Here is a 26,781-nt window from a genome sequence, read left to right on the forward strand (position 1 = left end):
ATAATACTTACATTTGCCTAACACTATATTACTTGAAAAGTCTAGCACATGTTGGAATAAAGTTTGGTTTAAGGCTTTTAAATCGTGGGAAGTACTAAAGCTACAACATGAGATTACTTGCCAACCACTAATCATATTTCAGTATGGAAATATTTACCAAGGTAACCTATCCCTGTATATACCAAGTATGCAATACTTGCTAAGATTAACAAGGAATCGTAAACAGTGCATTGTCTTAACGAAAAGTAAAACATATTAAATATTTAATATTTAATATTTAACTAGGGTTTTATATTTGTTAACCTAAAGGAAAATCTTATAATATAATATGTAATTGATTATATATGGAAAAAAATAATAAAATAAAGAGATAAGAAACATAATAATTACAGCTTTCTCAGTGGAACGTCACTATAACATTGAGTTACGATTCAAGGACTCAAGACTCTCCGGTATAAAAGCCCGGCATCACTGCTGCAAGACACACTCACTCAGCTGTGGCCACAGCTAACCAACTTTCAGCCATGAAGCTCTTGGTAAGTTGCACTAACAATCGGACTCTCTGATATTTGTTAATATTTAATGTAATGTATTACATAAAATATCAAGAAAAGTAGTAGTCTTTTCGACGAATATTTTATTTACGCGAATGAAAATATAGTACTTTACTGCTAAATATTATATGACTGTACGTGTGATTTTTCATATTTAGGTGCTTGTGATCCTGGCGGCTGCCGCTTGCGCTTTTGAGATTGAGAAGCGAGATGCGGAGCCCAGTTACGTGACGAGCAATTACGGTAGTGCTTACCCAGCATACAGGCACCGTTACCACAATGGAAAGAGGTCTGCCGAGCCAGAGTCTGAACCATCATACCCAATTTATTCCTTCGGCCTTCGACATAGTTATGACCACCATTACTACAAGAGGTCTGCCGAACCAGAGCCTGAACCATCGTATCCTCTCTACTACGCTCCCCGTCATGGTTATCGCCGACATTTCTACAAGAGGTCTGCAGATCCTGAACCATCCTACTCAGTCTTCTCTAATTATGGTTACCTGCCACTAAATCATTATAGTCACCACTATTACTAGATTTCTGCTGACCTAAATGACACCATCTCTACTTACATTTAGGTCTATGGGAAATCAAACTATATGGTAAACTATCTCAACAATAATTTTCAGACTACGAGGCCTACATGACAAACATGTGCAAAGATCACACTAATCGCCAGGATTACTATCATTATGAAATCAATGAGCTGAAATATGCATTAAATTATTCAACAAGTTTAATGATATTTTGTTGAGTGTTATGTAAATAATTGTTAAGTTTATTATTAATTATCATTTGCATCATTAATATCATAGTGGTATCATAACGCTGAAAACGATTCAATGTGTTTCCGGTTGGTTGAGATGGTTAAGATGTTTAATGTTGATATGGTTAATATATCTGGAAGAATATATTAACTTCCGTCAATAATATTGATGAAAAAAGATGTATGTAATTAATTAATTTTATAGAGAAAATACTTGTATATATTGCGATTTGGTACTGAACCTATGAAACGATTTCCGTGGAAATTGTATGCTTGCTTTAGGAGGCATGCGATGTATAGACGTATATTTTAAATACACACTACATGTCTAATAACATTTTGACAAAAACTAAATTCTATATAACAGTTTCCTATCAAATACAATACAGTAAGTTCGGATTGAGATGTCAGCATTTAAATATTTTTAATATTTAAATGTATTTATATTTAAATACATTAAATATTTATATATAAATAAAATAAAAAATATATTTTTTTTATGTATACTCTATACAGACGTTAGCTGGATGGAATAGAGTTGGATGGGAAGGGGCCACGACTCGCCGAGCCAAAGCATCCATTTTATAAATAGTGTCGGTTCTTTCCTCTGGTGCAAATATGGGTAATATATGATAATCTTTACTAAGACTCGCATTAATGCAAGGTTAAAGTGATATTAGTTTATAAGTAGAGTATTCTGAGTGTTGATGAAATATATTTACTGACAATTTTAGACGAAAAAATTTATATCAGCCCACGAGGGCTAGTTCACTGTACTCACCTATTTGTGTTTGCGGGGGTTACGCTCTGGCTCTTTGGTACCGCCTCTCAACTGTCAATCAACTGGTGTACAGATTCCTGAGCCTACTGGGCTCTTTCATATCTGCATTTGAAACTTTGTATGGAGTCAACCTCCACCACATCACTGCCTAATGCATTCCATCTGTTAACTACCCTGACACTGAAAATGTTGTTTCTAATGTCCCTGTGGCTGGCTCATTTGGGTACTCAGTTTCCACCTATGTCCCCTTGTTCGTGTACCACCCGTGTTAAACAGTTTATCTTTATCTACCCGAATGGAGCCAGTTGGCCGAGCAGACAGCACGCTTAACACGTGATCCTGTGGCTCCGGTTTCGATCCCGGGCTTCGGCGAGAAACGATGGGCAGAGTTTCTTTCACCCTATGCCCCTGTTACATAGCAGCAAATAGGTACCTGGGAGTTAGTCAGCTGTCACGGGCTGCTTCCTGGGGGGTGGCGGCCTGTTTGAGGACCAGACCGCGGGGACACTAAAGCCCCGAAATCAACTCAAGATAACCCTGTCAATTCCTTTAAGAATTTTGTATGAAGTGATCTTGTCTCCCCTTACTCTTCTGTCTTCCAGTGTCGTGAGGTTCATTTCTTGCAGCTTTTCCTCGTAACTTATGCCTTTTAGTTCTGGGACTAGCCTAGTTGCATATCTCAGAACATTTTCCAGCTTCGTCTTCTGTTTGACAAGGTACAGACTCCATGCTGGGGCCGCATACTCCAGGATTGGTCATACATATAGGGTATAGAGAGTTCTGAATGATTCCTTACACAGGTTTCTGAAGGCAGTTCTGATGTTAGATAGTCTCGCATACGTCGCAGATGTTATTCTCTTGATGTGGGCTTCAGGAGACTAGGTTTGGTGTAACATCAACTTCTAGATCTTTCTCTTTGTCCGTTTCATGAATGACTTTATCTCTCATTCAGTATCGTGTGTCTGACCTCCTGTTTCCACTGTATAGTTTCATGACCTTGCATTTACTCGAGGTTGAACTTTAGTAGACATTTGTTAGACCATTCATTCAATCTGTCTAGGTCATCTTGGAGCCTCATATTATCTTCCGCCGTCTTTTTCCTCTTCAAAATTTTTGCATCATCAGCAAACAATGAAAGGAATGAATCTTTTCCCTCTTGAAGTTCATTTACATATATCAGGAACAGTGCCTAGCGCCACTCATGCTGTGAGTAAACATGCTGCCACAATGACAACAAAAAGGAGGCATGGTCCGGGACCATGCCTCGGGACACTAAGCCCCGAAATCAACTCAAGATAACCTCAAGATGCAGTATATAGCGTATAAATTAAAGAGAGGAAAAATGTGGATAATAGAATAAAAGAACATAATAAGTATTGAATAATAAATAACTGTTCATATGAGTGTTAAAGGGAGTTTTATAACACATTAAGTATAGTTACTCAGAATTTGTCAGGATACGCATGAGAATAACAATAAAAACTATGTTTCAAGAATTGTAGGAAATTCAGGAGTTTGTATCAAGTGTGACCATCACGCCTCAACACGGAAGATTTCACTCACGCCTTTGAGATAAATTTAGCTCTGATGGCTTCGTGCCGCAGCTAATTTGTCAAACAGAATGTTTAATATTATTGTGCAATATATAAATATATATATATATATATATATATATATATATATATATATATATATATATATATATATATATATATGTATATATATATATATATATATATATATATATATATATATATATATATATATATGCAACAATGATCACAAAAACACTGATCCAAGTATGCAGAATAACCACATATGAAAAATAGAAAATGCTTAACGCGTTTTCGGCTAATTCGCCTTCATCAGAGCAAAGTAGAATGAAGATAAGTTTGCTGATCAGACCTTTATATCCGCCTGGGCAGATCACCTGACCACCAAAAATAAGTGGAGGAAAGGAATTATAAGAAAGAAGGTAACTGCAGAAGGCCTATTGGCCCATACAAGGCAGCTCCTTTTAATATCTCCAAGTGCCATACGTGTTTAAATGATTGCTATATTGTTTTGACGTGCTATATTGAGGCTTAAATAGGGATCCAACTTGTACATACCGGGGCTCACATTAAGGCTGTTGTTACAATGTTTGATCAGAGCAGACTCGATCACGTTTCGTTCAACAAAATCCTTACTTTTAACAATACATTTTGCCCCTGTGAAGTCGATAGAATGATTACATAAACTGGAATGTAAATACAATGCACTGGATTGCTGGGCTGTACGAATAGCATATGAATGCTGTTTTAAACGCGAGGAAAGAGAAACTGCTTCTGCAGTTACCTTCTTTCTTATAATTCCTTTCCTCCACTTATTTTTGGTGGTCAGGTGATCTGCCCAGGCGGATATAAAGGTCTGATCAGCAAACTTATCTTCATTCTACTTTGCTCTGATGAAGGCGAATTAGCCGAAAACGCGTTAAGCATTTTCTATTTTTCATATGTGGTTATTCTGCATATATATATATATATATATATATATATATATATATATATATATATATATATATATATATATTTATATATATATATATATACAATATATAAGTATATATATATATATATATATATATATATATATATATATATATATATATATAAATATATATATATATATATATATATATATATATATATATATATATATATATATATATATATATATATGTATATATATATATATATATATATATATATATATATATATATATATATATATATATATATATATTTATATATATATATATATATATATATATAAATATATATATATATATATATATATATATATATATATATATATATATATATATATAAATATATATATATATATATATATATATATATATATATATATATATATATATATATACATATATATGTATATATATATATATATATATATATATATATATAAATATATATATATATATATATATATATTTATATATATATATATATATATATATATATATATATATATATATATATATATATATATATATATATATATATATATATATGTATATATATATATATATATATATATATATATTTGTATATATATATATATATATATATATATATATATATATATATATATATATATATATATATATATATATATAAATATATATATATATATATATATATATGCGAACAAGCCTGAATGGTCCCCAGGACAATATGCAATTGAAAACTCACACCCCAGAAGTGACTCGAACCCATACTCCCAGAAGCAACGCAACTGGTATGTACAAGACGCCTTAATCCACTTGACCATCACGACCGGACATAATGAGGTGATAGCCGAGGCTATTTGAACCATCTATCTGAACTATCCGAGTGCCGGCGGTGGGGTGGTTCAAATAGCCTCGGCTATCACCTCATTATGTCCGGTCGTGATGGTCAAGTGGATTAAGGCGTCTTGTACATACCAGTTGCGTTGCTTCTGGGAGTATGGGTTCGAGTCACTTCTGGGGTGTGAGTTTTCAGTTATATATATATATATATATATATATATATATATATATATATATATATATATATATATATATATATATATATATATATATATATATATATATATATATATATATATATATATATATATATATATATATATATATTGATACTGATACTGAGAGATTCAGCAGGAATACACGATCCTGCTTTCACTGAATGTTCAAATCAGTGGGATGTTCTTGCAGCCCCAGCAACCATTATAGAGCCAACAAAACAACATAAACAATCCGGCTGGGACTACCCTGTAGTGGAAAAAGTAGCTGATGCCATGCTCAGCGTCGCAACATCAGACAAGGAGAAAGCCCGTGTCAGAGCAGTGCGTGCCCCCCCATGCAGGAGACTTCCTCCTGGCAGTACCCATGTCAGCAATGGGCACACGCCTAGATCCAGAATCGCTTCGTGTAGCAGTGGCCCTCCGCCTTGGTGCCCCAATTCACACTGAATACAAGTGTATTTGCAATAGAGTGGAAGCAGACCAATACGGACTGCATGGGTTGCATTGCGGAAGCACAAAGAGCTGGCATGCAAGACACAACGAGGTCAATGACATCATCAAGAGAAACCTCGTCTCAGCTAGGTGCCCAGCGGAGAGAGAACCTCGCATCCTAGGTGTCCAAAACCTGGATTTCCCTGCACTTCGCCCTGATGGCATCACCATATACTCCTGGAAGGATGGTAGACAGTTGGTGTGGGACTACACATGTGTATCCACCTTGGCTGACACCTATGTACACTTCGGAGCTGATCACGCAGGTGGGGCGGCCAACCACAGGGAAACAGCAAAATCACTCAAGTACAGGCGACTGGAAGGTCAATACCTCTTTGTTCCCATAGGTTCTCAGACGCATGGCCCCTGGGGCAAGAGTGCCTTGGGATTTCTCAAGGAATTAGGTTCCAAGCTCATTGACGTCACCAGAGACCCAAGAGCTTCCAGTTTTTTGTTTCAGCGTCTCAGTGTGGCGATCCATAGGGAAAATGCTTGCTGCGTCCTCCGTTCCTGTCCGGAAGCGGAGGAGCTTCAAGAGATCCATAACCTTTACGCATTTGTCTTGTATGTTTTGTAGCCTTTAAATACACAATAAAGCAAAAAAAAAAAAAAAAAAAAAAGAGAAGGGGGTGGTAGGAGAAAAGCACACAGAAACTGTATTGGAGGGGACCTACATTCCCTCCAATGCGTTATGTGTGGTTTCCTCCGAGGCTATGGGTCCCCCTTCTTCCAGCCAGAGGTGGTACTCCCTTCCCTATTAATATATATATATATATATATATATATATATATATATATATATATATATATATATATATATATATATATATATATATATATATATATATATATATTAGTATATTTTGGTAGCAGTCTTTCCTGTAGACATATATTATTAAATATGACCGAAAAAGTAAGATTAATAATTCTAACACGAATTTTCTCAATCTTTCGTACATTTCTTTTCACTGTTGGAGGTAATTCAAAAATCAATTCTCCAAAATTCATTTTTATTTCTAGTCTGACGCGACACGAGCGCGTTTCGTAAAACTTATTACATTTTCAAAGACTTTAGTTTACAAATACACAACTGAATAGAACTTACACATCTCCGATTTTGTTTATATCTACATTTGAGTGAGGTGGATGGGGTGAGGTGGCATTAATAGGGTATTAATTTCATCAACACAAGACAGAACAAGAGGTGGCATTAATAGGGTATTAATTTCATCAACACAAAACAGAACACGAAACAATTGGTATTGAAATGGAAGTGATTGTAGAAAGCCTATTGGTCCATATTTCTTGATGCTTCTATATTGGAGCGGAGTCTTGAGGTGGGTAGAATATAGTTGTGCATTAATTGGCTGTTGATTGCTGGTGTTGACTTCTTAATGTGTAGTGTCTCGCAAACGTCAAGCCGCCTGCTATCGCTGTATCTATCGATGATTTCTGTGTTGTTTACTAGGATTTCTCTGGCGATGGTTTGGTTGTGGGAAGAGATTATATGTTCCTTAATGGAGCCCTGTTGTTTATGCATCGTTAAACGCCTAGAAAGAGATGTTGTTGTCTTGCCTATATACTGGGTTTTTTGGAGCTTACAGTCCCCAAGTGGGCATTTGAAGGCATAGACGACGTTGGTCTCTTTTAAAGCGTTCTGCTTTGTGTCTGGAGAGTTTCTCATGAGTAGGCTGGCCGTTTTTCTGGTTTTATAGTAAATCGTCAGTTGTATCCTCTGATTTTTGTCTGTAGGGATAACGTTTCTATTAACAATATCTTTCAGGACCCTTTCCTCTGTTTTATGAGCTGTGGAAAAGAAGTTCCTGTAAAATAGTCTAATAGGGGGTATAGGTGTTGTGTTAGTTGTCTCTTCAGAGGTTGCATGGCGTTTCACTTTCCTTCTTATGATGTCTTCGACGAAACCATTGGAGAAGCCGTTGTTGACTAGGACCTGCCTTACCCTACAGAGTTCTTCGTCGACTTGCTTCCATTCTGAGCTGTGGCTTAGAGCATGGTCGACATATGCGTTAACAACACTCCTCTTCTACCTGTCTGGGCAGTCGCTGTTGGCATTTAGGCACATTCCTATGTTCGTTTCCTTAGTGTAGACTGCAGTGTGGAAACCTCCGCTCTTTTCCATGACTGTTACATCTAGAAAGGTTAGCTTCCCATCCTTTTCCATCTCGTAAGTGAAACGCAGCACGGAACTCTGCTCAAATGCCTCCTTCAGCTCCTGCAGATGTCTGACATCAGGTACCTGTGTAAAAATGTCGTCAACATACCTGCAGTATATGGCCGGTTTCAAGTTCATGTCGACTGAGAGTTTTTGCTCGATGGTACCCATGTAGAAGTTTGCAAACAGGACACCTAGGGGAGAACCCATGGCGACCCCATCTACTTGCTTATACATGAGCCCATCCGGGCTCAAGAAGGGTGCCTCTTTAGTACAAGATTGGAGTAGTTTCCTTAGAATATTTTCGGGTATGTCAAGAGGAGTACAGGCTGGATCATGATACACTCTGTCGGCTATCATCCCGATTGTCTCGTCCACAGGTACGTTGGTAAACAGCGATTCTACGTCCAACGAGGCTCTTATCCCTGTGGCCCGTGTGCCCCGCAGTAAGTCAACAAATTCCATTGGAGACTTCAGGCTGAAGGCGCAAGGAACATAAGGAGTCAGCAGGCCGTTGAGTCGCTTCGCCAGTCTGTACGTGGGTGTGGGTATCTGGCTAATGATTGGCCGAAGTGGGTTTCCAGGCTTGTGTGTCTTGACATTTCCATACGCATATCCAGTTTTATATTCCCCAATGATCTTTGGCAGGTGGAGTCCGGATTTCTTGGCGTTCACAGTTGCGATCAGTTTGTTGACCTTTGCTTTCAATTCGGCTGTAGTGTCCTTCGTTACCCTTTGGAACTTAGTTTGGTCAGAGAGTATGAGGTTCATTTTCGCCAGATATTCGTCTTTTTTAAGAATGACACATATTGGCGACTTGTCACCTCTCCTGACAACTATCTCCTTGTTCTCAGGAAGGCTTTTAGCTGCTGCTTTGAGCTCGGGGGACAGTATGGTGCTTCTGTAATTGCCTCGATTCTTTCCTCCTTCTGCAATAAGTTCTATTGCAGAACTTAGTACAGATAATTTCAGAATCTCTGTATTCCAGAATTCTTAATACAGAATACAGAATTTCAGCAATCTCTCCTGCTCTGAAGGGGGAAGTGAGTACTGAACAGTACTCAAGACGGGACAACACAAGTGATTTGAAGAGCACAACCATTGTGATGGGATCTCTGGACTTGAAGGTTCTCGTAATCCATCCTATCATTTTTCTGGCTGACGCAATACTTGCTTGGTTATGCTCTCTAAACGTTAGGTCGTCGAACATCATTATTCCCAAATCCTTGACACGCTGTTTCCTACTATGGTCAATTTCGATTGTGTTTTGTACCCAGAATTATGTTTCAGATCCTCATTTTTACTGTATCTGAGTACCTGGAATTTATCACCGTTAAACATCATGTTATTTTCTGCTGCCCAATCGAAAACTTTGTTAATATCTGTTTGTAGTTTATCAATGTCTTCAGCAGAGGTAATTTTCATGCTAATTTTTGTATCATCTGCAAAGGATGACACGAAGCTGTGACTTGTGTTTTTGTCAATATCTGATATGAGAATAAGGAACAGCAGTGGTGCAAGGACTGTACCTTGAGGTACAGAGCTTTTAACTGCGCTCGGACTCGATTTTACTTGATTGACTGTTACTCTTTGTGTTTTGTTCGACAGGAAATTGAGTATCCAGCGTCCTATTTTACCAGTTATACCAATTGACCTCATTTTGTGTGCAATCACTCCATGGTCACATTTGTCGAATGCCTTTGCAAAATCTGTGCACACGACATCTGCATTATGTTTTTCCTCTAATGCCTCAGTGATTTTGTCATAGTGGTCAAGTAGCTGTGAGAGGAATGATCTTCCTGTTCTAAATCCATGTTGGCCTGGATTGTGGAGGTCATTGGTTTCCATGAAACCAATGACCTCCACAGTCTAGTGACCTGACCTCCACAGTCTAGTGACCTGACTCCTGAATACTCTCTCAAATACTTTTACTATGTGGGACGTTAGTGCAACTGGTCTATAATTCTTTGCCAATGCTTTGCTACCACCCTTGTGTAGAGGGGAAATGTCTGATGCTTTAAGCGCTTCTGGTATTTCCCCTGTGTCCAAGTTCTTCCTCCACACTATACTGAGTGCCTGTGCTACTGGCACTTTGCATTTCTTTATAAATATTGATTTTCATGAGTCTGGACCCGGGGCTGAGTGCATGGGCATAGTATCAATTTCTCTTTCAAAATCTGCCACGTTCGTGTTGATATCAGTTATATTTACAGGTGTTTGAGTATCATTTGAGTACTACATATATAGTAGTACTTTTATAATTTGGATACTTTACATAAAAAGCACAGCTATTAATTACATAAAACATTTTCACAAAATGAATAACATGTAGACATTGGCATTATCAGAATCAGAAAGAATTGGTAACAATTTAAGCTAATCATTTCAATGCCGGCTGCACTTAATACGAGTTTGGCAATCTAAATAAAAAATTACATTTAGGCATCAAGATAGGGATATTTAACAAGAATTAGAAGGATTATATATTGTAAAGACATTATCTATCACAAAATTAGAATGATGAAGCAGATAACAGCAAATTTAATATAAATTAATCATATGGCGTAGAATATTTATGTTCACACTCTGCATCAATAAAATCTGGCCCTATCCTCGCTCAAAATCTCTCCAAACACTCATTTCATTTAGCATCAATCTGACTTCATTAAACTCATAATGCCTGTCAGTAATCCATCGCTGATCACGCAGGTGGGGCGGCCAACCACAGGGAAACAGCAAAATCACTCAAGTACAGGCGACTGGAAGGTCAATACCTCTTTGTTCCCATAGGTTCTCAGACGCATGGCCCCTGGGGCAAGAGTGCCTTGGGATTTCTCAAGGAATTAGGTTCCAAGCTCATTGACGTCACCAGAGACCCAAGAGCTTCCAGTTTTTTGTTTCAGCGTCTCAGTGTGGCGATCCATAGGGAAAATGCTTGCTGCGTCCTCCGTTCCTGTCCGGAAGCGGAGGAGCTTCAAGAGATCCATAACCTTTACGCATTTGTCTTGTATGTTTTGTAGCCTTTAAATACACAATAAAGCAAAAAAAAAAAAAAAAAAAAAAAGAGAAGGGGGTGGTAGGAGAAAAGCACACAGAAACTGTATTGGAGGGGACCTACATTCCCTCCAATGCGTTATGTGTGGTTTCCTCCGAGGCTATGGGTCCCCCTTCTTCCAGCCAGAGGTGGTACTCCCTTCCCTATTAATATATATATATATATATATATATATATATATATATATATATATATATATATATATATATATATATATATATATATATATATATATATATATATATATATATATATATATATATATATATATATATATATATATATATATATATATATATTAGTATATTTTGGTAGCAGTCTTTCCTGTAGACATATATTATTAAATATGACCGAAAAAGTAAGATTAATAATTCTAACACGAATTTTCTCAATCTTTCGTACATTTCTTTTCACTGTTGGAGGTAATTCAAAAATCAATTCTCCAAAATTCATTTTTATTTCTAGTCTGACGCGACACGAGCGCGTTTCGTAAAACTTATTACATTTTCAAAGACTTTAGTTTACAAATACACAACTGAATAGAACTTACACATCTCCGATTTTGTTTATATCTACATTTGAGTGAGGTGGATGGGGTGAGGTGGCATTAATAGGGTATTAATTTCATCAACACAAGACAGAACAAGAGGTGGCATTAATAGGGTATTAATTTCATCAACACAAAACAGAACATGAAACAATTGGTATTGAAATGGAAGTGATTGTAGAAAGCCTATTGGTCCATATTTCTTGATGCTTCTATATTGGAGCGGAGTCTTGAGGTGGGTAGAATATAGTTGTGCATTAATTGGCTGTTGATTGCTGGTGTTGACTTCTTAATGTGTAGTGTCTCGCAAACGTCAAGCCGCCTGCTATCGCTGTATCTATCGATGATTTCTGTGTTGTTTACTAGGATTTCTCTGGCGATGGTTTGGTTGTGGGAAGAGATTATATGTTCCTTAATGGAGCCCTGTTGTTTATGCATCGTTAAACGCCTAGAAAGAGATGTTGTTGTCTTGCCTATATACTGGGTTTTTTGGAGCTTACAGTCCCCAAGTGGGCATTTGAAGGCATAGACGACGTTGGTCTCTTTTAAAGCGTTCTGCTTTGTGTCTGGAGAGTTTCTCATGAGTAGGCTGGCCGTTTTTCTGGTTTTATAGTAAATCGTCAGTTGTATCCTCTGATTTTTGTCTGTAGGGATAACGTTTCTATTAACAATATCTTTCAGGACCCTTTCCTCTGTTTTATGAGCTGTGGAAAAGAAGTTCCTGTAAAATAGTCTAATAGGGGGTATAGGTGTTGTGTTAGTTGTCTCTTCAGAGGTTGCATGGCGTTTCACTTTCCTTCTTATGATGTCTTCGACGAAACCATTGGAGAAGCCGTTGTTGACTAGGACCTGCCTTACCCTACAGAGTTCTTCGTCGACTTGCTTCCATTCTGAGCTGTGGCTTAGAGCATGGTCGACATATGCGTTAACAACACTCCTCTTCTACCTGTCTGGGCAGTCGCTGTTGGCATTTAGGCACATTCCTATGTTCGTTTCCTTAGTGTAGACTGCAGTGTGGAAACCTCCGCTCTTTTCCATGACTGTTACATCTAGAAAGGTTAGCTTCCCATCCTTTTCCATCTCGTAAGTGAAACGCAGCACGGAACTCTGCTCAAATGCCTCCTTCAGCTCCTGCAGATGTCTGACATCAGGTACCTGTGTAAAAATGTCGTCAACATACCTGCAGTATATGGCCGGTTTCAAGTTCATGTCGACTGAGAGTTTTTGCTCGATGGTACCCATGTAGAAGTTTGCAAACAGGACACCTAGGAGAGAACCCATGGCGACCCCATCTACTTGCTTATACATGAGCCCATCCGGGCTCAAGAAGGGTGCCTCTTTAGTACAAGCTTGGAGTAGTTTCCTTAGAATATTTTCGGGTATGTCAAGAGGAGTACAGGCTGGATCATGATACACTCTGTCGGCTATCATCCCGATTGTCTCGTCCACAGGTACGTTGGTAAACAGCGATTCTACGTCCAACGAGGCTCTTATCCCTGTGGCCCGTGTGCCCCGCAGTAAGTCAACAAATTCCATTGGAGACTTCAGGCTGAAGGCGCAAGGAACATAAGGAGTCAGCAGGCCGTTGAGTCGCTTCGCCAGTCTGTACGTGGGTGTGGGTATCTGGCTAATGATTGGCCGAAGTGGGTTTCCAGGCTTGTGTGTCTTGACATTTCCATACGCATATCCAGTTTTATATTCCCCAATGATCTTTGGCAGGTGGAGTCCGGATTTCTTGGCGTTCACAGTTGCGATCAGTTTGTTGACCTTTGCTTTCAATTCGGCTGTAGTGTCCTTCGTTACCCTTTGGAACTTAGTTTGGTCAGAGAGTATGAGGTTCATTTTCGCCAGATATTCGTCTTTTTTAAGAATGACACATATTGGCGACTTGTCACCTCTCCTGACAACTATCTCCTTGTTCTCAGGAAGGCTTTTAGCTGCTGCTTTGAGCTCGGGGGACAGTATGGTGCTTCTGTAATTGCCTCGATTCTTTCCTCCTTCTGCAATAAGTTCTATTGCAGAACTTAGTACAGATAATTTCAGAATCTCTGTATTCCAGAATTCTTAATACAGAATACAGAATTTCAGCAATCTCTCCTGCTCTGAAGGGGGAAGTGAGTACTGAACAGTACTCAAGACGGGACAACACAAGTGATTTGAAGAGCACAACCATTGTGATGGGATCTCTGGACTTGAAGGTTCTCGTAATCCATCCTATCATTTTTCTGGCTGACGCAATACTTGCTTGGTTATGCTCTCTAAACGTTAGGTCGTCGAACATCATTATTCCCAAATCCTTGACACGCTGTTTCCTACTATGGTCAATTTCGATTGTGTTTTGTACCCAGAATTATGTTTCAGATCCTCATTTTTACTGTATCTGAGTACCTGGAATTTATCACCGTTAAACATCATGTTATTTTCTGCTGCCCAATCGAAAACTTTGTTAATATCTGTTTGTAGTTTATCAATGTCTTCAGCAGAGGTAATTTTCATGCTAATTTTTGTATCATCTGCAAAGGATGACACGAAGCTGTGACTTGTGTTTTTGTCAATATCTGATATGAGAATAAGGAACAGCAGTGGTGCAAGGACTGTACCTTGAGGTACAGAGCTTTTAACTGCGCTCGGACTCGATTTTACTTGATTGACTGTTACTCTTTGTGTTTTGTTCGACAGGAAATTGAGTATCCAGCGTCCTATTTTACCAGTTATACCAATTGACCTCATTTTGTGTGCAATCACTCCATGGTCACATTTGTCGAATGCCTTTGCAAAATCTGTGCACACGACATCTGCATTATGTTTTTCCTCTAATGCCTCAGTGATTTTGTCATAGTGGTCAAGTAGCTGTGAGAGGAATGATCTTCCTGTTCTAAATCCATGTTGGCCTGGATTGTGGAGGTCATTGGTTTCCATGAAACCAATGACCTCCACAGTCTAGTGACCTGACCTCCACAGTCTAGTGACCTGACTCCTGAATACTCTCTCAAATACTTTTACTATGTGGGACGTTAGTGCAACTGGTCTATAATTCTTTGCCAATGCTTTGCTACCACCCTTGTGTAGAGGGGAAATGTCTGATGCTTTAAGCGCTTCTGGTATTTCCCCTGTGTCCAAGTTCTTCCTCCACACTATACTGAGTGCCTGTGCTACTGGCACTTTGCATTTCTTTATAAATATTGATTTTCATGAGTCTGGACCCGGGGCTGAGTGCATGGGCATAGTATCAATTTCTCTTTCAAAATCTGCCACGTTCGTGTTGATATCAGTTATATTTACAGGTGTTTGAGTATCATTTGAGTACTACATATATAGTAGTACTTTTATAATTTGGATACTTTACATAAAAAGCACAGCTATTAATTACATAAAACATTTTCACAAAATGAATAACATGTAGACATTGGCATTATCAGAATCAGAAAGAATTGGTAACAATTTAAGCTAATCATTTCAATGCCGGCTGCACTTAATACGAGTTTGGCAATCTAAATAAAAAATTACATTTAGGCATCAAGATAGGGATATTTAACAAGAATTAGAAGGATTATATATTGTAAAGACATTATCTATCACAAAATTAGAATGATGAAGCAGATAACAGCAAATTTAATATAAATTAATCATATGGCGTAGAATATTTATGTTCACACTCTGCATCAATAAAATCTGGCCCTATCCTCGCTCAAAATCTCTCCAAACACTCATTTCATTTAGCATCAATCTGACTTCATTAAACTCATAATGCCTGTCAGTAATCCATCTCTCACTCTCTGTGATATAAGTCCTTAATTATTCCAAACATTCAGTTGGGGTAAGGCATTACCTGTATACTGTTTTAAGTGTTCCGGTAAGGCACTATGTATTATAAGGGTATCGTACCAGCTGAGACCACATTCACTGACTCACCTGGTGTTGCTGGATCCCATGGAAGTATGGTGCCGTTTGTGAAGGACTATAATTGAAAATTTTCTTTATTCATGCACTGAGGTTTCGTTAAATAAATAGGTATACTAGAGATATTCAATTGTTGTGGGGCTGCATCTCAGAGAAGGTCAGAACTTCGACCTTTAGGGGGATCTCGATATATGCCTATTGTGTATAAATGAACAGGTTGCCTGTCCCTGACAAAACCACCTATAATTCTTATTATAATAACAACTGTTCATTTGAGTGTTAAAGGGAGTTTTAAAACACAATAAGTATAGCGTCAGAATTATAAATAAAAACCATTTTTCAAGAAGGAAATAGAGGAGTTTGTCTCAAGTCTGCCTCACTTTCACTCCTCGACACGGAAGATTTTACTGACGCCTTTGAGATAAATTTAGCTCACATGCCTTCTAACCACAGCTAATTTGTCAAACAGCATGGTTAATTTTACTGTGCTTATTTGAGATAGTCTGTAGAGCCTTGCCCGAGAGATTGGGGTGTGGTGAGCAGACGTTTATGGAAGGATGGATGGATGGGTGTGTTAATGTTTAGGATGGATGTGGTGACGTGAGATTATGAGTGAGCCAAAAGTGATGTTGGTATAGTGTGGATAATATTAGGTAATGTGTGAGGTGTGGTAATGAGAGAGATTGATGAAAAAGTGATAAAATGTGTGGGGTGCGTGAGATATGAGGTAGCTATATTATTGGTGGGGTGAAATAGCCTATGCAATGGGTGTAGTGTAGTGTGGGTGAAGTTATCTGTGGAACTGGTGTTATAAAGTATAGACAAGGTGACTTCTGGGATAGGTGTAGTGTAGGGGGTGAGGTCAAGTAGTGATGGGGAGAGATCAAATTAGTTATAAGAGGGCTAGAGCTGGCATTGTTTAGGTGAGGGATAAATTGTGGGTTCTCGACCTTAACGAGCGGCATACTATACAGACGGGTGCAATTTTTTTTTGAAAATTACGTAGTAGAAATGTTTTATATCATCATATAACTATAATATAAAATGACAGAGGTGATTACACGAGTGAAGATATATGTTTTAAGGAGGCATTAGATTAGTTTATTAAAAGTTGTGAAATAACAACCAATAATTTTCGACTAGTTGTATATGAAAAGAGCTGCAATTGTTCTAAGTTTCAGTACTGCAGGCTAAATAGAATGGTAGATTTTTTTTGTTTTTGTTTTTTTCAACGAATATTACACATTTTCAAGTGTGTATATACAACCACACGTTTCAGATATAATCTTTCTATGACACTTTTCTGACACAATAGCATATAATTTTACAAATTCTGACACAAGAGCATATAATTTTACAATTTTTGACACAACAGCAAATTTCATATACAAGAATATAAATACAGTTCTTTTCTGCTTAATATTATATAACTGTTCTTGTGATTTTTCATATATAGGGGGTTTGTGATTCTGGTGGCTGCCACTTGCGCTTCTGAGATTGAGAAGCGAGAAACGGAGCCCAGTTACGTGACGAGCAATTACGGTAGTGCTTACCATGCATACATTCACCGTTACCACAATGGAAAGAGGTCTGCCGAGCCAGAACCATCATACCCAGTTTATTCCTACGGCCAAAGACATGGTTATGGCCGCCATTTCTACATGAGATCTGCAGAACCTGAGCCTGAACCATTGTACCCGGTCTACTACGCTCCCCGTCACCGTTATGGCCGCCATTTCTACAAGAGGTCTGCAGATCCTGAACCATCCTACTCAGTCTTCTCTAATTACGGTTACCGGCCACTAAACACTTATAGCAACCACCATTACTAGACTTCTGCTGATCCAAATGACACCATCTATACCTACATTTAGGCCTATGGGAAACCAAACCCTTTCAACAATAATTTTCACACTATGAGGCCTTCATGACAAACAATTGCAAAGATCGCACCATCATCATGACATCAATGACCTGAACTACATTTTTAATGCTTGCAACATGATCAATGTTGTTTTGATGAGTGTCATGTTGTACAGTAAAGAAATATTTATATATAATGACTTTAAATCTATTATTAATTACCATTTGTACTATTATTAATTACAATTTGTATCAATAATATCGATTTGAGAACATGACGCTGAAAGCGAATCAGTATGTTACTAGTTGGTTGACATGGTTAAGATGTTTTAACAATACTCTACTCTCATTATACCATGCCCTAATCATTTCCTATCTTACATACGGTATCTGTGCATGGTGTTCAACCACTGTAAATTACTTCAACTCCATCATCGCTCTGCTAAAAATTGCTATCAGAACTATAACAAGCTCTTGTGTTTTTTCTGAAGACAACACACACAGCCCCTCTGTTCAAGTCCATTAACATGATAAACATACATTCGCTCCACACATTCTCATGTGCTGTTTACACGTACAAATACTTTCTCCTAACTGCTAATCATGGTCTAAAACTGTTACTTGATAGGTGTAACAGAACCCCCTAAACACCTTACCAGAAATAAATATCTCTTGCATATCCCAATAGTCAAACTAAATCTGTGCAAACATTCCATGCAAATAAAAGAACCCAGTCTTTGGAACTCAATCCTTAATGAATATTGTCCAACCATCTATACCTATATTTAGGCCTATGAGGCATTATTCAAAAGTAAAACCAAAAAGTACCTAGTTTTATCCTCATTGTTTCCTACCTTCAAACTCACGCTATATCTTGTACAACCCATTTCCCCAATATTAGTACTTAAGACATATCTTCATCCGTGTAATCACCTCTGTCAGTTTATGTTGTAGATATATGCTGATATAAAATATTGCTACAATGTAATTTCGAAAACAAAATTACATTCTTCTGCATAGTATGCCGCTTGTTAAGGTCAAGAACCCACAATTTGCCCCCTCACCTAATCAATGCCAGCTTTTGCCCACTCATAACTAATTTGATTTTTCCACATCAATACTTGACCTCACCCTCTACATTACATCTATCCCAGAAGTCACCTTATCGACACTTTATTACACCAGTCCCACAGATAACTTCACCCACACTACAGTACACACTCACCCGGGTCTGGTAGCTGAGCGGACAGCGCGCAGGATTCGTAATTCTGTAGCCATGGTTCGATTCCCGGACCAGGCAGAAAGAAATGGGGAAAGTTTCTTTCACCCTGGTGGCCCTGTTACCTGGCAGTAAATAGATAACTGGAAGTTAGATAGCTGTTACGGGCTGTTTCCTGGGTGTGAGTGTGTGTGTGAAAAATCCTAGTAGTTAGTAACAGTTGATTGATTGACAGTTGAAAGGCTGGCCGAAAGAGCAGAGCTCAACCCCCGCAAGCACAACTAGGTGAATACTAAACCCATTGCATAGGCTATTTCGCCCCACCAATATTATGGCTACCCAATGTCTCACTCATCCTACACATTTCGTCAATTTCTCACCACTCTCTCACATTAACACACCCTTTACATTACCTAATATTATCCTCACTATTCCAACACCACTTTCGTGTCACTCGTAATCTCACCCCACCGCACACAGAAATCACACTAGCATGATCCATCAGATGAACAAATCCAAAAGGGCCGTGACGAGGGTTCTAACCTTCGTCTGAGAGGATTCCAGACGCTTCCTTGCCGTCCGGCAGCGTCTGGGATTCTCTCGGAGGTAGGTTCGAACCATCGTCACGGCCCTTGTGGACTTGCTCACCTCACCACATCCATCCTAAACATTATCACACCCATCCATCCATCCTTCCAGAAACATTTGCTTACCACGCCCCTAACCTCTCCGACAAGTCTCTACAGACCATCTCAAATAAGCACAATAATATTAAACATTCTGTTTGACAAATTAGCCGCGGCACGAAGCCATCAGAGCTAAATTTATCTCAAAGGCGTCAGTGAAATCTTCCGTGTTGAGGCGTGATGGTCACACCTGATACAAACTCCTGAATTTCCTACAATTCTTGAAACATAGTTTTTATTGTTATTCTCGTGCGTATCCTGACAAATTCTGAGTAACTATACTTAATGTGTTATAAAACTCCCTTTAACACTCATATGAACAGTTATTTATTATTCAATAGATATTATGTTCTTTTATTCTATTATCCACATTTTCCCTCTCTTTAATTTATACGCTATATACTGCATCTTGAGGTTATCTTGAGTTGATTTCGGGGCTTAGTGTCCCGAGGTATGGTCCCGGACCATGCCTCCTTTTTGTTGTCATTGTGGCAGCATGTTTATTCACAGCATGAGTGGCGCTAGGCACTGTTCCTGATATATGTAAATGAATTTCAAGAGGGAAAAGATTCATTCCTTTCATTGTTTGCTGATGATGCAAAATTTTTGAAGAGGAAAAAGACGGCGGAAGATAATATGAGGCTCCAAGATGACCTAGACAGAATGAATGAATGGTCTAACAAATGTCTACTAAAGTTCCACCTCGAGTAAATGCAAGGTCATAAAACTATACAGTGGAAACAGGAGGTCAGACACAGGATACTGAATGAGAGATAAAGTCATTCATGAAACGGACAAAGAGAAAGATCTAGAAGTTGATGTTACACCAAACCTAGTCTCCTGAAGCCCACATCAAGAGAATAACATCTGCGACGTAAGCGAGACTATCTAACATCAGAACTGCCTTCAGAAACCTGTGTAAGGAATCATTCAGAACTCTCTATACCCTATATGTATGACCAATCCTGGAGTATGCGGCCCTAGCACGGAGTTTGTACCTTGTCAAGCAGAAGACGAAGCTGGAAAAAGTTCTGAGATATGCCTCTAGGCTAGTCCCAGAACTAAGAGGCATAAGTTACGAGGAAAAGCTGCGTGAAATGAACTTCACGACACTGGAAAACAGAAGAGTAAGGGGAGACAAGATCACTTCATACAAAATTCTCAAAGGAATTGACAGGGTTATCTTGAGTTGATTTCGGGGCTTTAGTGTCCCCGCGGCCTGGTCCTCAACCAGGCCACCACCCCCCAGGAAGCAGCCCGTGACAGCTGACTAACTCCCAGGTACCTATTTACTGCTATGTAACAGGGGCATAGGGTGAAAGAAACTCTGCCCATCGTTTCTCGCCGAAGCCCGGGATCGAACCCGGGGCCACAGGATCACGTGTAAAGCGTGCTGTCCGCTCGGCCAACTGGCTCCATTCGGGTAGATAAAGATAAACTGTTTAACACGGGTGGTACACAAACAAGGGGACACAGGTGGAAACTGAGTACCCAAATGAGCCACAGGGACATTAGAAACAACATTTTCAGTGTCAGGGTAGTTAACAGATGGAATGCATTAGGCAGTGATGTGGTGGAGGTTGACTCCATACAAAGTTTCAAATGTAGATATGAAAGAGCCCAGTAGGCTCAGGAATCTGTACACCAGTTGATTGACAGTTGACAGGCGGTACCAAAGAGCCAGAGCGTAACACCCGCAAACACAAATAGGTGAGTACAGTGAACTAGCCCTCGTGGGCTGATATAAATTTTTTCGTCTAAAATTGTCAGTAAATATATTTCATCAACACTCAGAATACTCTACTGATAAACTAATATCACTTTAACCTTGCATTAATGCGAGTCGTAGTAAATATTATCATATATTACCCTTATTTGCATCAGAGGAAAGAACCGACAATATTTAAAATAGATGCTTTGGCTCGGCGAATCGTGGCCCCTTCCCATCCAACTCTATTCCATCCAGCTAACGTCTGTATAGAGTATACATAAAAAAATATATATTTTTTTTATTTTATTTATATATAAATATTTAATTTTATTAAATATAAATACATTTAAATATTAAAAATATTTAAATGCTGACATCTCAATCTGAACTTACTGTATTGTATTTGATAGGAAACGGTTATATAGAATTTTGTTTTTGTCAAAATGTTATTAGACATGTAGTGTGTATTTAAAATATACGTCTATACATCGCATGCCTCCTAAAGCAAGCACACAATTTCCACGGAAATCGTTTCATAGGTTCAGTACCAAATCGCAATATATACAAGTATTTTCTCTATAAAAATTGATTAGTTACATATATCTTTTTGCATCAATATTATTGATGAAAGTTAATATATTCTTCCATATATATTAACCATATCAACATTAAACATCTTAACCATGTCAAACAGCCGGAAACACCTTGAATCGTTTTCATCGTTATGATACCACTATGATATTAATGATGCAAATGATAATTAATAATAAACTTAACAATTACTATATAGATTTATTTCTTTGCTGTACAACAGAACACTCAACAAAATAACATTAAACTTGTTGAATAATTTAATGCATATATCAGCTCATTGATGTCATAATGATAGTAATCCTGGCGATGAGTGTGATCTTTGCAATTGTTTGTCATGTAGGCCTCGTAGTATGAAAATTATTGTTGAGATGGTTTACCATATAGTTTGATTTCCCATAGACCTAAATGTAAGTAGAGATGGTGTCATTTAGGTCAGCAGAAATCTAGTAATAGTGGTGACTATAATGGTTTAGTGGCCGGTAACCATAATTAGAGAAGACTGAGTAGGATGGTTCAGGATCTGCAGACCTCTTGTAGAAATGGCGGCGATAACCATGACGGGGAGCGAAGTAGAGAGGATACGATGGTTCAGGCTTTGGTTCGGCAGACCTCTTGTAGTAATGACGATCATAACCATGTCGAAGGCCGGAGGAATAAATTGGGTATGATGGCTCAGGCTCTGGCTCGGCAGACCTCTTTCCATTGTGGTAACGGTGACTGTATGCTGGGTAAGCACTAGCGTAATTGCTCGTCACGTAACTGGGCTCTGCATCTCGCTTCTCAATTTTTGAAGCGCAAGCGGCAGCCACCAGGATCACAAGCACCTATATATGAAAAATCACACGTACAGTCATATAATATTTAGCAGTAAAGTACTATATTTTCATTCGCGTAAATTAAATATTCTTCGAAAAGACTACTACTTTCCTTGATATTTTATGTAATACATTACATTAAATATTAACCAATATCAGAGAGTCCGATTGTTAGTGCAACTTACCAAGAGCTTCATGGCTGAACGTTGGTTAGCTGTGGCCACAGCTGAGCGAGTGTGTCTTGCAGCAGTGATGCCGGGCTTTTATACCGGAGTCTTGAGTCCTTGAATCGTATCTCAATGTTATAGTGACGTTCCACTGAGAAAGCTGTAATTAATATGTTTCTTATCTATTTATTTTATTATTTTTTTCCATATATAATCAATTACATATTATATTATAAGATTTTCCTTTAGGTTAACAAATATAAAACCCTAGTTAAATGTTAAATATTTAATATGTTTTACTTTTCGTTAAGGCAATGCACTGTTTACGATTCCTTGTTAATCTTAGCAAGTACTGCATACTTGGTATATAAAGGGATAGTTTACCTTGGTAAATATTTCCATACTGAAATATGATTAGTGGTTGGCAAGTAATCTCATGTTGTAGCTTTAGTACTTCCCTCGGTTTAAAAGTCTTAAACCTAACTATTCCAACATGTGCTAGACTTTTCAAGTAATATAGTGTTAGGCAAATGTAAGTATTATTGCGAATTTGGTAATACACTTTAATAAAATTTACTGACTGCATTAAAATATTTTTTTTTATTAATTCCAGGTTTTACTGCTTCTTTGAATTACTTTTCAAGTAATTAAAATTTAATTGTAAATATTTTTTATTAATTTGAATTAAATAAAAAAAAAAATACTAATTTTATTAGGCAATTTATAAATTAAAATGTTATTAATTAATTTAGTTAATTAAATTAATGATTCATTTTTTATAATTAAAAATTAAATATAAATTTTTATAAGTAATAAAATTATATATTAATTATATTAATCAATAATTAATATTGATTTAAAAATCAATAATTAATTATATTAAATTGAATTTATCTATATATCTCTATTTATTGTTCATAATATGAAATTTATAAACTTTTGTGAGCTCCCGAATGTTTCTGGAGATTATCTACTCTCATCAACTACATACATATTGAGAAAGCTAGCAATATGTTGGCGTAGAAAAACGCCAACCCTGTTTTGTGTCTCCGAGAGGCTACAGGATCCACTAAGTTCAGTAGAACTTCGGTTTCAACTCTTTTTGACCATGTCGTAGCTCAATCGATTAAGGCAGCGTCTGGGATGATCTCGGACGTAGGTTAGAATCCTCGTCACGGACCTTGTGGATTTGTTCATTACAAGGTTCTCTGCATATATAAAGTTTGAAATGTGTATAAAATAATACAATAATAATATAAATTGTATGCGATGTAATTACATCGCATGAATAGAGACCCCAAATTCAATCTCATCGACTACCTCAGTAGTTTGTAAATAACTGTAATATGTTTTTATAACGGATATTAAACTATGTACATATAGCAGTATTTATGTTTTCTTTAAATTATTAACAGCATCTCCTGAGGGCAGTGGTTACCTGATGTGGTGAGCGATTATGTAACAAAGAAGTTATTACCCAATGTATACACATCTCCCTAAGACACCTGACTTCACGCTATAAAAGCAGCTACAACCATGATTGTTTTTTCGCAGCACCGCTCCTGTGCCAGGTAATTCCACTATGGCCTCACCAAAGCCCGTGCTTCTTGGAACTTTTGTTCTGAGTAGCTGAATCTAAAACCACAAACAACAATCATTGTTTGGATAAGTTACAGACCCGCTCCTGTGCCAGGTAAGTCCACAACGGGCTCGCCATAGCCCGTGCTACTTGCCCCGCTCTTGTGCCAGGTAAGTCCTCTACTTGCTAACCATAGCCCGTGCTACTTATATATTTATTTACCTATAAACAAGAAGGTACATTGGGTTTGTGAGAATACATAACATGGTATTTACAATCATGTAAAGCCAATAGTACACGGAACATTTCGGGCAGGTTCCTACTCTAACAGATAATTTTAAGTAGGTAAATTCTAGCGGAATTAATAAAATCATGACAGATACATTGCAAGAAAGAAAAAAATGAGATGAGAGAGACTAGAAAGTATATTAAAGCACATTGGTATATTAAAGCTCACATTGAGTGAACTGACAGCTTGATTGGTAATTTAAACGATTATAAATTACCTAATAAAATTAGTAATTTATTTTTTGTTAATTAATTCAAATTAATTAAAAAATATTTACAATTAAATTTTAATTACTTGAAAAGTAATTCAAAGAAACAGTAAAACCTGGAATTAATAAAAAATTTTTTTTAATGCAGTCAGTAAATCTTATTAAATTGTATTACCAAATTCGCTATAATACTTACATTTGCCTAACACTATATTACTTGAAAAGTCTTGCACATGTTGGAATAAAGTTAGGTTTAAGACTTTTAAACCGAGGGAAGTACTAAAGCTACAACATGAGATTACTTGCCAACCACTAATCATATTTCAGTATGGAAATATTTACCAAGGTAAACTATCCCTTTATATACCAAGTATGCAGTACTTGCTAAGATTAACAAGGAATCGTAAACAGTGCATTGTCTTAACGAAAAGTAAAACATATTAAATACCATAGCCCGTGCTACTTGCCCCGCTCCTGTGCTAGGTAAGTACCTCTACTTGCTAACCATAGCCCGTGCTACTTATATATTTATTTATGTATAAACAAGATGGTACATTGGGTTTGTGAGAATACATAACATGGTATTTACAATCATGTAAAACCACTAGTACACGCAACATTTCGGGCAGGTCCCTAATCAAACAGATAATTTCAAGTAGGTAAATTCTAGCGGAATTAATAAAATCATAACAGATACATTGCAAGAAAGAAAAAAATGAGATGAGAGAGACTAGAAAGTATATTAAAGCACATTGGTATATTAAAGCTCACATTGATTGAACTGACAGCTTGATTGGTAATTTAAACGATTATAAATTACCTAATAAAATTAGTAATTTATTTTTTGTTAATTAATTCAAATTAATTAAAAAATATTTACAATTAAATTTTAATTACTTGAAAAGTAATTCAAAGAAACAGTAAAACCTGGAATTAATAAAAAAAAATATTTTAATGCAGTCAGTAAATTTTATTAATGTGTATTACCAAATTCGCAATAATTTTTACATTTGCCTAACACTATATTACTTGAAAAGTCTAGCACATGTTGGAATAAAGTTAGGTTTAAGACTTTTAAACCGAGGGAAGTACTAAAGCTACAACATGAGATTACTTGCCAACCACTAATCATATGTCAGTATGGAAATATTTACCAAGGTAAACTATCCCTGTATATACCAAGTATGCAGTACTTGCTAAGATTAACAAGGAATCGTAAACAGTGCATTGCCTTAACGAAAAGTAAAACATATTAAATACCATAGCCCGTGCTACTTGCCCCGCTCCTGTGCCAGGTAAGTCCTCAACTTGCTAACCATAGCCCGTGCTACTTATATATTTATTTATGTATAAACAAGATGGTACATTGGGTTTGTGAGAATACATAACATGGTATTTACAATCTTGTAAAGCCACTAGTACACGCAACATTTTGGGCAGGTCCCTAATCTAACAGATAATTTTAAGTAGGTAAATTCTAGCGGAATTAATAAAATCATAACAGATACATTGCAAGAAAGAAAAAAATGAGATGAGAGAGACTAGAAAGTATATTAAAGAACATTGGTATATTAAAGCTCACATTGATTGAACTGACAGCTTGATTGGTAATTTAAACGATTATAAATTACCTAATAAAATTAGTAATTTATTTTGTGTTAATTAATTCAAATTAATTAAAAAATATTTACAATTAAATTTTAATTACTTGAAAAGTAATTCAAAGAAACAGTAAAACCTGGAATTAATAAAAAAAAATATTTTAATGCAGTCAGTAAATTTTATTTAAGTGTATTACCAAATTCG

General features: G+C 37.0%; 2 protein-coding genes across 2 annotated transcripts in view; one reads left to right on the forward strand and one right to left on the reverse strand.

Annotated features, from left to right (window-relative positions):
* The first annotated feature begins 500 nt into the window (after window positions 1-500).
* LOC123752787 (uncharacterized) overlaps window positions 501-26,781 on the forward strand; it is a 44,926-nt gene continuing 18,645 nt past the window's right edge. The window contains exon 1 of the mRNA XM_069305238.1: window positions 501-536. Within this exon, the coding sequence (XP_069161339.1) occupies window positions 525-536 (12 nt within the window). The 5' untranslated portion in view covers window positions 501-524. The remainder of the gene's footprint in view (window positions 537-26,781) is intronic.
* Window positions 22,268-22,954, reverse strand: LOC123752789 (uncharacterized). The gene is made up of 2 exons (XM_045734811.2): window positions 22,918-22,954; window positions 22,268-22,741 (listed from the first exon to the last, which is right to left on the reverse strand). The coding sequence occupies exons 1-2, from the start codon at window positions 22,927-22,929 to the stop codon at window positions 22,361-22,363; spliced, it is 393 nt and encodes a 130-aa protein (XP_045590767.1). The 5' UTR covers window positions 22,930-22,954; the 3' UTR covers window positions 22,268-22,360.

This window comes from Procambarus clarkii, chromosome 54 (assembly GCF_040958095.1).
Source record: "Procambarus clarkii isolate CNS0578487 chromosome 54, FALCON_Pclarkii_2.0, whole genome shotgun sequence".
In the NCBI taxonomy this organism is placed as follows: Eukaryota; Metazoa; Arthropoda; class Malacostraca; order Decapoda; family Cambaridae; genus Procambarus; species Procambarus clarkii.